Source organism: Myotis brandtii, unplaced genomic scaffold (assembly GCF_000412655.1).
Source record: "Myotis brandtii unplaced genomic scaffold, ASM41265v1 scaffold810, whole genome shotgun sequence".
Lineage (NCBI taxonomy): Eukaryota > Metazoa > Chordata > Mammalia > Chiroptera > Vespertilionidae > Myotis > Myotis brandtii.
This window is the reverse complement of record NW_005371274.1, coordinates 161,141-174,519: the sequence shown is the minus strand read 5'-3', so window position 1 is coordinate 174,519 and position 13,379 is coordinate 161,141. Positions and strand designations below refer to the sequence as shown.

The window sequence follows — 13,379 nt, the reverse complement described above, 5'->3', positions numbered from 1 at the left end:
ATGAAACCTCATACAGTTTCTGAGGATTGACTGAGATAATACATGTAAGGGACTTGGCACAGTGCCTGACAAAATAAACCCAAGAATTATAGCAGAAGTTTCCTCTACTCTTGTATTTTCATTGGTTTTTTTTTTTTTTGTTGGATTCTTCTAGTTTTTCCAGGAAGCACTTGGAATTCCAGATTGGCAGTCTATTTGTCCTCGATTTGTGGGTGAGGGAGGAGCTTAAATGTAAAATAACCTGAAAGCTTCCTGCTTTAGACACTTTTCTCTGTTCTCCCAAATAGCCTGTATGTATGTATCTCTCATTGCTCTGAGCATACAGCATTATCATTTACTTGTCCATGTGTCTGTCAACTTTGCTGGGCAATGAAATCCTTGAAGGACTTTGTATCAGCAGAATATTTAGCACATAGTAGGGGCTTTAACAAAAAACGGTTTATCAAAGGCATACAGGAGTGATAGTGCATGACTAATGAAGCCTGAGCACAGAGCCACCATGCAGACACACCTCTAAAGTTGCAGGGCTTAAAGCAAGAATACAAATGGAGGCCACATGGCACGTTCCTGAATATGTTAGAATATGCAGTCACCCGGCCATCTGTTCTCATCAGGGGCCTTGCAGCCTAGCCCCAGAGGATGGGACTTTCCCTGGAGAGCCTGCTGCCTGTGAGCTGGAGTCGTTTCATGGACCTGGTGGGGGGCAAGGGGCGGGCAGCAGAAGCCTGGCCTTTCGCACAGGTGCCCAGGTTACCTGGACCCTCTGGAACCCACCTGAACCCGGCATGAAGACTGACTTGCCAAGATCCCCAGGGAGCCAGGATCTCCCCAAACTCTCCACTGGAACAGAGGTGAGGGAGAGGTGCAGCTGTCTGTGTGCCAGACATCTGCTTGAGTGACTGGGGTCTGTGACTTTAGCCAAGGAGCAGCCCCTTCTGTATTCTCCCAGGCCAGAGACCAGGAATTCCGCCCCCCCCCCCCCCCCCCGCCCATTATAGGGCATATTCCTCTCCCCTAATTCCTCTTTAATTGGCTGAACATTTCAAAAAGTTTCTTAAAAGACTGTAAAGGAAAAGAAGAATGTGTCATGGAGCGAGCTCTGGCCAATGCCATGTTATGAAAGTGATGTCACGTTTTTGAGTCCTTCCCCATTTGCAATAGCCTTGAAGAGGGTAAAGCTCACCGACATGGAGAGGCAAGTCTTGCTGAGAGGATGCGCCTCTCCACCTCGCTGTAGCCTGGGGGTCCAGCCACCTCCTGGCATCACTAACATAAGACAAAGCTCCAGGCACCAAAGTAACGAGGGGCAGGCAGGGCTGTGAACCCCGCAGCCCTCCTGGGTGGAAGGCCCTACTGGAGCCGACGCGGGATTCCCAAGGCCAGTGTGCAGGAGGTGCTGTCACCTAACTGGCTGCGGAGAGCAGCCTTCTGGGGCCTTTCTATGATACCAGTTACATCTAAGAGGTTACTTAGATTTGATTACCTAACAAAGGAAGAAATTGTACATGTGTGCACACTCCAAGTATTACTTGAGGGGCAGTCTGCCATCTTAAACAGCTCAAACTCTAGAAAATGTTTATGATCTCAAATACTCAACAAATTTCAACAAAATTTGCTATAGTCGTACCTAATACTTTTAAATGGAGATTCTAATCTACAACTACTATTAAGGATGACAGACAACAAGTTATGCAATCAAAATTTTAATAACAAAGATACTATTTTTAACATGGTCAAGTATACTTGGCTAAGTCCAGATTTTAAAAAACAGAAGTATCTAGCCCAACAGTACGACCATACAGCTTTGTACAGAACATTCCATAGATCAACAGAAAATACATTTGAGCACAAAAATAAAAAATATTTAAAGAGAATCTCTAAGCAGCATTTTATTTCTGCAAAACAGACATATATCTTGTACTGATTAAATATCTACAAGTGCGTTTCCTTTACAAAAATACATATATTCTTAATAGACTAAGTCATTAACAATGACCTGGTAATCTTTCACTTCAATTTGAATGATTCATAAGCTAAATCTTACAACCACAAAAAGGTTTTTTATTCGTATTAAGATGTTACCACTTTCGACAAAAAAAAGCTTAAAATATTTTATATTTCAAAGGAAAATCAGCAACACAACTGTACACTGTACTCTACAATGGTTTTGTTTAACGTGAGGGCTACTCTACAACACTGGTGCTCGCTGGTGCTGCCCGACGCGAGGGCGCAGCAGGACCCGGCTCCCTCACGGGCGCGTGTCGTGGACCACAGCTTCATAAGGACACTTAGGCCCCCACCCCATCCTAAGGAACACAGCAAAAGAAAACTGACCCCAGACAATAGAGGCTGATCGCATTACATTTTCAATGTGCCGAACCCCCTGCTCCAGTGGACTGACATGCGTCTGTGGATAAATAATCTGTTTACTAACTCTACTGTTGCCCAGAAACATATAATCTTCATTTGTACTACATTAGTTTCTTATTCCATGAAGCTCTGGAAGATGGAATAAAACTAGACCCAGCATTTAACAGACATCAGTTGCACTTGATTCTAGGTTTAAAGGTAAAGAACATTAAAAAGCATTGCTGAACAATGTCTCAGTGCTGGCTCCCAGGAAAGGGGCATAAGAGGTACACAGACACATTTTAATGAGCATTTAAAATTATTTTTAAGTTTAATTTCATAACTTTCTGAAAAGGAAGTGCTCAAGCATTTTAAGTGTTTGAAAGCAAAGTAAAAGACTAAGAAGTAAACACACTATATGTGACTACATTACACTGGGAAGAGAATCACTTTTAAATTATTGGGAAAATGCCATTGTTGTAGGGAAAAAAAGGTGAAAACCTTGTAATGCATATTTAAGTACATTTTAACGAACTTTCAATCTCATGTTTTTCCATCAAAACACAGCTGAACTAGGTCCATCAAGTCAGTCCAGCATTGGTTGGTTATTTTGTGCTTTCCAAGGGTTTCAGAGTCTCTAGTATATTTAATATTTTTCAACCTGTCATATGTCAGATCTGGCAGACATGCTATGTTCCTTACTGTGTGTGTGTCATTTATAATACCGTTTCACGTTTTTTGTGGTTCTAATCCAGGTATTTAAAGTTATGGCAAACACATTCATTTTTGCAATTCTCCTACAACCAACATCTTGAGTATCAAGCTTAGCCTGTGGGAAATTCCTTATGATAAACCACAGTATGTAACAAAGGCTTATGTACAGCCTATCAGAGAGACTTCAGGATGCGAGCTTTACCTTTGAGGCGGCCCACAGCCTGAGCTCCCAAGGAAAATGGTGTAAGAAAAGTGCTTAATTTGATGTATGTATGATCTAGATCTGAGACCCATTTTGCTAATTTGGCTGTGTGGCTGAATTCTAATAACAATAGAGCAATCACTGAGAAACAGGACAGGGAGGTGAAACAGGTCTTTATGAAAATTTTGCTTTTGAATATGGAAAAAGCATTTATGTATGTGAGTCCAATTGAAAGTACTATTTTCTATACAAGTAAGCATGTCAACACTTTACCCAAGTCAGTCTTTAATAAAATTTATCATATTACTAAGAACTCAGGAACCAAATAAATGTAATTTTTTGTTTCTATTTCCTCCATGGAAGAAAAAGCTTCTCAAATTAGAAGTTAAAATCTCCATTTCAATGTTCCTTTGAAAGTATGTCTTTCTCCCACTTTTCATCCAGAGGAAGGCTATTTGTTGTGTTTATCTCTTTCTCACCTTTGAGGATTTCCTACGACCTGTCAAATGGTCCGGGAAAAACAAGCATATTTGAAAGAAAGTATGCGCTGCTAATTATAAGAAAAAAACCTGCATTTGATTAATCTCACCATGAAATTTCAATTTAAAGTCTTTCTTTGGTGATATTTTAGCAATTACTCAATGTTATTGCCTCATAAAATTAAATTGCAATCTAAAAATTTCCAAACTCCAAACTGTTACAACTGTCTCTCCCACATGGTGTTCATTAGCAGTAAAATGTCTTTGGTGATAGGTATTTTCTTATGAAAATCTTTTAAAAAGTGATCACTCTAACTTACAAGTGTCTATTTAGATATGAAATAATAAGAGACAAGTACAGATAACTCAAACTGTATGCAGTAAATCTAAAACGCACGGTAGCAATGAGGCACTTTCTCTTAAATATTTCAATAAAGCTAAACAATTCATAGTATTATATAACATACCTTTTTTCCTCTTAAAGAATCATTTAAATTTAGATTACATTTGAGTATATAACATAGTTGAGCAAACTCATTACATTTATAAAATGTGGCAAATTAGTATGGGACAAGTTTTCAATGAATAAAGAAATAACACATCTTTCTAAAAGTAGTGAAAAGACATCACCCAAGGTAAGCTGTACCCCAGATTGAATGAGCTAATAAGCCTTTTAGTTTCTTTTTTTTGTACTTCCTGAAAGTATTTTGTCAATCTAGAGAAAAGGCCATATTCTGATTTTTCTGTTAATGGATGTGATTACCTCAGAGTGATATGTGTAAACTATGGACCTTCAAATCCCAGGTTCCTTGACCCTTTTACTAACGTGATATCTAAAGCAGAGAAAACAGATGACAAAACCTTTTATGGAAGTAAAGTTCTTTCAGGTTGTTGCTTAAGAAACAATAGACCAAAGAAAATGTTAGTTTTATTTATTTTCCCAGTTTTGCAGATTCAAATGGTTATTCCTATAGGTTATTTATATAAAGAGTTTGTTTTACTACTACCCTAAGTTTATAAAACTAACCACAAAAGTTATCTGCATATTTTTTCTATTTCTGGTTTCTTGCAAATTTCACAACCTAACTTAGGGAATAATTAATTGGGATTTAGTGTATTACTAGATATGAAAGTAGTCCCATACTTAGAAAATCATAGTTGAATATATCAAAAGAGTTTGGCTGAAGAAGTCTGTGGTTCTGTAGTAATACAGCATTACTCAAGACCATCACAAAATGTGTACCTTGCCCCAACGACAACTGATGTCCTTCTTTATATAAATTTTCCACACGTTTTGGCACATATTCCATTGCATTTCAGTAAAAATACACAAAAACTATTCTAAATTTCATAATTGCTTCCTATATATTTCCTTGGAAAATAGTGAAATTACATATGATGAAGCAACAGGACAAATGTAAAGAGATTGTATCCATAAAACTCACTTAAGGTTGTAGGTTTTGGCTGGTGCCCCCAAAACAACCAGGTCTCATTTGTGGTTTTTAAAATGCACTCTCAATGCATTTTGCATTAAGTCAATTAAAATAAATTCCCATATGTAAAACATTATTTTAATTACTGACCTAGATTTAACAAATTTATAATAAATTTTAAAACTTTTTAGGGATGCCAGGAAGTTAGATTTTAGGGCATAAAATAATTTCTGTTGCTAAAGAATAAATTCAGTTTTTTGGTTGAGTATAATGGTAATGGTCTATTCCAACCATTTTTATAGATTTTTAACAAAAAAATCTGCCTTTTAAATTCTGCTTGTGAGCCCTTCCAAGCACAAACACAATCTAACAAATGAAATTACTGCCATAACCTTTTTCACAAGTCAGAACAAAAGCAACAGAAAGCTTTAATATAGGCTATTTGACTTGAAACAAAGATATATGAAAAAAGAATTATGCTATTTCAGCCTTTTATATTGTGAAATGCATCAAGACTTAGTTGTATTTTGTATGTGTTTCTTAGAGTTCTACAATGTTTTATTTCTAAGAAGCATTTTGTTATTCAGAAGGCATTAATTTGTGATACAATTTACTGGAAAATGTAGCACATCTACCATGTATACAGTATAAAAACTGTGTGTGTAACACACAGATTGTGCTCACGTCAGGTTTCTAAAATAAATATTCCTAACTTTCAAAGTTTTTTCCTAAGTTTCAGAGGTTAACTTGTTCTGAAGCAATTAATAAAACAATTTCCAATGAATTTTTTGGAAAACAAATATACATTTTAAAACATTTAAATGAAGTTCTTCATATAATTTAAGGTAACAAGACTTTCTTTGACTTGCAGACTAATCTCAAAATGAATGGAAGACTTAACAAAACTGCAAAATCAAGGCCATTCCCATAGCTCTGACCGTAATAAACTTATGTATGAACAGTAATCCCACCCCCCTGATTGCTACAGGATCTAAAGTGAAATATCCTCAGACCACTAATTGTGGTTAGCATATTTATCTACTACACTGCATTTATTCTATTTTATGCAAATGGTTTGGAAATGTGATAGGTAACAGTTTTAATCTACAACTGTTTTGAGACTTTTGAAATCCATAAAATAGCTAATGTTATCTGCTCTAAAGATCCTAATATTTAAAATCATCATAACCCTCTGCATGCCACAGCAACACATACCTAAGGCCAACTTAAAAAGAGAAACAATGTACTCATTAAATGAGAGCAACAATACAGTGATGCATCCATAAAATGGGCTACACAAAGACGGTTCACAGCAGTACCCGCTTGTCGTAAGGCATTATGAGAGAAGAGGAACCTTACTTACACAGTCATTTTGTTAGAAGTAAATGTGATCAGCTGCCAACATTTTGAATGGTTGTGAATCCAGCTTCAGTTCTCCCAGAATCGCACACATTTTCAACCTGGAGGGCTAACAGGCCCTCCTTATGCAGTTGGTAGACTACACTGACAGATGACTTAAAATGCCTACAATTACAATGTGCTCTAATGTTAAAGAATAATTGGAATTCTTCCCAAAAGATGAACAATGTTGCACAGAGAAAGCTTACTGAGAATAGGAAAGTGGCTCAAAAACCATTTTTCTGAACATATTTGCCACATAAAATCATTTCCAGATATAATAATTACCAGTTTCTTGTACAATACTCTATCTGAACAAGAATTAATAAAAGAGAAAGTATGTGAAAACTGTAACACCACAAAGATTGAGCCATATTACTAGTGTAATTGAACATTAGAACAGTCTTGGGACAAGCAGCAAAGTATTCCAAAGGCTGCAACAGGGATGACACCCAGCTGACCTCAGTGTGACTGTACACTGTGAGACAGCACAAATAACTTACACAGGTGGTTCAGTAGCAGAATGGCACTTGGTTTGCTCTTAATAGAAACAACATAAATGCAACTGACAATTTAGAGACAGACAATGGCCTTATTTGCATGCTGAAAATCTGGTTGTGTCCCTTTAGTCCACAAACCTCTTGCTGTGCAATCTGTCCATGAGTAAACAAATAGTGCAGGATTCATCTCAGTGGGGTCCAGGCCCCTTGGTCTAACCGAAGTCAATTCTTGGTCGATACTGCAATACCATGGGATATGACTACAAATAAAAACAGATGAGAGGAAGACTTTTATATGAAAACAATATAGATCATATACAAAAGATTTTAAGAATAAGGAGTTATAATTTCCAATATTTGCTGATACTAGTGATTATAATGTGACATTAAAACTATATATTTTTTATTTTTTAAAATTCTTTATTGATTAAAGTATTACATATGTCTCCATTTCCCCCATTGACTTCTTCTTGGCCACTCCCACCCCCCAGCACATGCCCTCACCCCCCTAGTGTCTGTGTCCATTGGTGATGCTCATATGCATGCATACAAGTCCTTTGGTTGATCTCTTACCGCCCCCCCACCTTCCCTCTGAGGTTTGACAGTCGGTTCGATGCTTCTCTGTCTCTAGATCTATTTTTGTTCATCAGTTTATGTTGTTCTATATATTTTTAACTTATTGAGGTAACAATGGTTAATATTATATAAATTTCAGGTGTACAATGGTATAATTTGCTACCTGTATACTCTATTGCTTGCTCACCACCCAAAATCTAGTTTCCTTCCGTTACCATATATTTGACTCTCTTTATCCAATTTGCCCACCCCTACTTCACTTCCCCTTTGGTAACCACCATTCTGTTGTTTCTATCTATAAAAACTCTATATTTTTAAATTGCCATAATTTTTCTAGAATCAGTAAAGTTTTCCATAATATATGACAAAGGTCAAGTTTAAAGTCCTATAGTCCTTGCACTGGTTGCATGTGCCTAGTACTGATGTGACACTTAGGGGGAGGCAGGGCCTGTGGCCACTGAAAGCTGTGATGCCTCCTTAAAGGTGTGCACCTGTGGGGCTGAACAAGCCAAGTCCGCAGTCTGGGTTCCAACAGAGCTGGACTCTGTGAGAACCTACTGAGTCACAAATGAACAGACACCTCCTGCCATGAATCTATGAAAGTGGGAGAGTTTTCATAAATTACATTTTTTTAGTCAGTTCGACACTCTTTCTTTTCAGCTTTTTAAAAAAACTAAAGTAGCTGATTTGTTACATGAAACATTTAGGTTACTGCCTCCTTTCAATAATCAGTTGGTCCTATTAAATACTTCGATTTGATTCTTATGTAATCGAATGGTTCAGGTTGTCCTTCATGTCACTCTATGTAGAAAAAGTGCCACACACCAGCACATGGTACTAGAGAGGAAACGGCTTCTGGTAGACAAATGGTATGTGGCACGGTGCTACTTTTCCATCTGCATTTACCCTCTGTTTTACCACATGTATAGAACCCAAGTCAGAAAGGGTCTGGAGAACCAATGGTTTTCCTTTTCTTAAAGCTGCAGATTCTCCCTTTTAAAATGAAATTTTGAGGAGCTTTTATGAAACCCAGAAAGGGCTGAAATGGCCCTTGACTGTTTCCCCTTCATCTTAGTGTGGGTGAATGCAAAAATCCAGTACAGAGAACTGTCTTCTTTGTGTGAATCAAAGGGATACACTGACAGTCTGTAATCCTGACAATGACCTGACAAAGGTCTCAATATTCATCATAGCTGTGCTACATACTGAGAAAACCCAGTGTGGGATTCCCTTCTACCATTCAGCCAGGAAGGGATTGAGAGTGGGAACGGGAATTCCTAGGTCTTGCTCCTCCCAGCTGAATAAGGTGGCACCACTACCAGTTTTCTAGGGGCTGGAGTAAAAGTCAGTCTCAGGGTTTCCACGGTCAAAATCATTTTTGGTCTGAATTTTGTTGTTTTTATTTTAAAATTTATTTTGTTCCCTCTGAATCAGAGTGTCTGGGAGTGGAGACAGAAATCTGTGTTTTATAAAACTCTCTGTGTTGTTGAAGCTCAGCCAGATTTGGAGACTGCTACCTAGACATCCAACTCTGACTTTACTGCTTCCCATTCTACCAGCCCCCAGCCTCCTGCCTGCCCTTCATCCCAATACGCCTCCCACCTCTGCTTCCACTCCTGATGCTGACTCTGCACACACTCTGCAAATAATTAAGTCATTTGTTCTAGATCCATTCATAATACACAGGAGAATCCAACACCGATTTTAGTAGCACGAAGGTAGAGAGCGAAGTAAAATGGCTTGGTTTTAAGTGGTTGGGACTTTCTCAGTTTTTGGCCAAAAATGGTTTTGCCTCTAAGTAACCATTTGTGTTTGTTTATCTATGAAAACATATGGAGCTTAATAAATTTAATGAAATGTGTTACAATACTGGAAATTAAGATGAACTTTAAGTTTTATTTGCGTTTCAGTTGCTTTCTTACTCTAATGAATTATGGCACATCACTCACTCCTCCCGATGTTGTTAAGTGATTTTACTGAATCAACCCACATTTCGCAGGGTTGCTAGTCCCCAGTCTCATCAGGTACTAAAATAAAGAACAGATACTTCTAAACTATGTATTTTAAATGTGATAATGTTAGAAAATCCTAAAATTAACTTCGATGTACTCTTTTTCTTAAAAAAACCACGTTTTTCTTTATCATAAAAATAACTTGGCTTTACTGTAGATTTGGAAAATATAGAAAAGCACCATGAACAAAAGAAATTTGATTTAAATACTACCATCCAAAGATAACACCATAATCATATCAGTGTATATTCTTCTAGTCTCTTTGTCTACGTACTTCTTTGTTTTTGAAAACTGAAATCATACTACACATATTGTTCGGTAAATAATTTTGTCCATTAAAAAATTCCATACACTTGTTTCTACTCTACTTACTTAACATGATCATTTGTAAAGGCTGTGTATAATGCCTTTACAGAAATGAACCGGTAAGTTATCAACAAGTATCTTTTTGCTGTACGTTTTACTTTATTCTTTTTTTTTTCTATTACAAATTAATGCTGACCCAATGATCTATGGTCTAGTCCAGTGATGGCGAACCTTTTGAGCTCGGCGTGTCAGCATTTTGAAAAACCCTAACTTAACTCTGGTGCCGTGTCACATATAGAAATTTTTTTATATTTGCAACCATAGTAAAACAAAGACTTATATTTTTGATATTTATTTTATATATTTAAATGCCATTCATTTAACAAAGAAAATCAACCAAAAAAATGAGTTCACGTGTCACCTCTGACACGCGTGTCATAGGTTCGCCATCACTGGTCTAGTCCCTGCTCTCTACCTCACCTCCTCCCCGCCACCCCCAGGTTGGTCCTAGAAGTAGAACTGCTGGTTAAAACAGCACACACATTTTTAGAGCTTTTTGCTAAATGTTGTCACACAAGAGAGTGGACTCCAAGAAAGTTGTTCTATTTTTACATTTCCAAAAGAAATATGGGAGCTCATTCTTCCATAGCCTCACCAGTAATGAGCACTACCCCTTCTTCCTTTTAATCTGGCAATTAAATAAGCATAAAAATATTTTATTTGTTTTCTTGCCTTCTAAAGAAGTAAACCATTTTTGTATGCTTATTGGGCAGTTTCCTTCTTTTGTGACTTGCCTAATCATAGCTTTTGCTCATTATTCTATGGAAAACTAAACTTTGTCTTATAGATTTATATGTGTTAAGGACTTTATGTGTTAAGGACATTAAACCTTTGTGTCATATTACTAATATTTCCTCAATTGTGGTATATTTGTCATGTATTTTACAATATTAATAGTCACCTCAGTTTGTATTTTTTTCTTTCACATATACAAGGAGAAAGGCCATCCCCACTCTGAGATTCATTATTCAACTATATTTTCTCCTTTAAATATTTATTATTTTAAGCCATGAGAAACTCAGATATGAAGTATGGACTGAATCCTGCACAAACCCTTCTAGATCACACCTCACCCCCAATATCTGTGTTCTGAGTTCACTGATTAGCCCCAAACAACCAGATACGCCCCTCCTCCAGATCTCTGCTCTGTGTTCCCTCGGCCTGGAGTGCCCTACCCCAGATATATACATAGCTATTTCTCTCACTTCTTTTTGATCAAATATCATCACCAAGAAAGCTTTCCTTGGCAAGCTTATCTAATTCTATTTATTTACTTTAATTTTTATTCTAACATTATAAATTTTATTTTTCATCTGTTACCATCATTAGAGTGTAAGCTCCATGAAATAATTTTGTTTTCATTTTTACTTCTGTATCCTCAGGACCTAAAAGAATGCCCAGTTAAGGGCTTAACAATATTTGTTAAATGAATCTTTTTTCCTCCATAATTTAAAATACTCTCTTTATAGGTTCATACATACTACAGTCTGTTCCTAAGCTATTCTTTTTATTCATATGTCTGTGTGTAAGTTAGTCCTCTGTTTTAGTTATTCCAGCTTTAAAATACATGTCAGTATGTGGCATTGCACATGTCCCCAGGTTGCTCATTTAAAAATGTGACTGATCAGAAACACTGGTTTATATTTCCTGATGAACTTTAGAATGACTTATTTTGAAAAGTTAAACAAAAAATTGGTAAAAGTGTGCTTAAAACCTCTCTAAATATAATAATTTAATTATGGGGAGAATTAACATCTCTAATATTTAGTATATTATTCAAATTTTTTGTGAGTGTAGTGGTATTTTGGTTCTATATGAGGTCTTTGATTTTAGATATTATATGCTGAAGTATTTAGTAGCCTATTGTGATGATACTTAAAATTTAGTTTCAAATGGTTTCACAAAGAAACAATAGGTATATGTATAAAGATTGATAAGGAGAGAGAGAGAGAGGGCAGAAAATGTAGCAAAATGTTACTTGGTAAATCTATGTGTAAGTAAAGAATATTCCTTTGTATTATTATTTCAACTTTTGTTTCGAAACTTTTCAAAATCAGAAGCTGGTAGGAAAAAGTAGGACTTAACACTGAATTTTGTCAAATGCCTTTTCAGCATTTACTGATGATTTTTATTTCTTGCATTATTGATAAAAGTACTATTTAGTCTTGCTTTCATTCTTTTAGTACAATATTTAGTATAATATAGTATATTATTTATCATTTTTATATTTATATTCAAAATAAGATTTGAGTCCTGGCTGGGTAGCCAGCTCAGTTGGTTAGAGTGTCGTCCCCATACACCAAGGCGTATGGTCAGGGCACATATAAGAATCAACAATGAATACATAAATAAGTGGAACAACAAATAGATGTCTCTCTCTCTCCTTCCCCCTTCCTCTCTCTCGCTCTAAAAAAAAATCAATATAAAAATAAGATTTGCTAGTTTTCTAATTGGGAGTCAGTTTTTGCTATCATGATTGTGTTACTTTTGTAAAGTGAATTCGGAAGAATTTGGTATTTTTCAATGATTTAAAACAATTTTTAGAACGGGAATGATCTATTCCTTGAAAATTTAAGTTTATGACCATAAAACTAATTAGGTATCCTTTGAGGAAGTAGTTCTTTAATAATATTTTTATGCCTTTCATGATTTAGTGATTTAAATTTTCTTACTTCCTAAGTAAATTTTGGTCCACTTGTATTTTCTACAAAATTGTCTATTTCAGGGACTTTATACACACACCCACACACACAAAATATGTGTGGATTATTGAAAATTTGGTCTTACTCCTGCTGTTCTCTAATACTTGATATCAGTGGTTAGGAACATCTTTATTTCTAAGGAAACAGACATCAGTGCCAACAAAGTGTTCCCCTGGTATTTCCAGTACCCACCTGGCACCATACATACTTATTACAATACTAGAGGCCCGGTGCTCGATTTGCATATTAGGCCTTTAGTATATAGGATTATTGCCTATGTTCCCCATGACTATTTTGTGACTGCCATTTTGTACTTAATGCCTTCACCTTTTTTGCTCAGTCCCCCAACCCCTCTCCCCTCTGGCAGCCATCAGTTTGTTCTCTGTATCTATGAGTCTATTTCTGTTTGTTTACATTGTTCTTTAGATTCCACATATAAGTGAAATCATATGATATTTGTCTTTCTCTGACTGACTTATTTCACTTAGCAAAATACCCTCTAGGTCCATCCATGTTACTGCAAATGTTAAGATTTTGTTCTATTTTTATGGCTAAGTAATATTCCAAACATTGGGGATTTTAAAGAAATGCTATAATTAATCCATAGATCATCTCTGTACAGTAATTCTTACTATACCACCCTTAATA

General features: G+C 36.2%; 1 protein-coding gene across 4 annotated transcripts in view; it reads right to left on the bottom strand.

Moving 5' to 3' along the window:
* Window positions 1–1,687: 1,687 nt before the first annotated feature.
* Window positions 1,688–13,379, bottom strand: part of PCGF5 (polycomb group ring finger 5) — a 61,853-nt gene continuing 50,161 nt past the window's right edge. For all 4 annotated transcript variants that reach the window (XM_005884038.2, XM_005884039.2, XM_014531567.1 and 1 more), the window contains one exon: window positions 1,688–7,335. In XM_005884038.2, coding sequence (XP_005884100.1) covers window positions 7,288–7,335 — 48 coding nt within the window. In that variant the 3' untranslated portion in view covers window positions 1,688–7,287. The remainder of the gene's footprint in view (window positions 7,336–13,379) is intronic.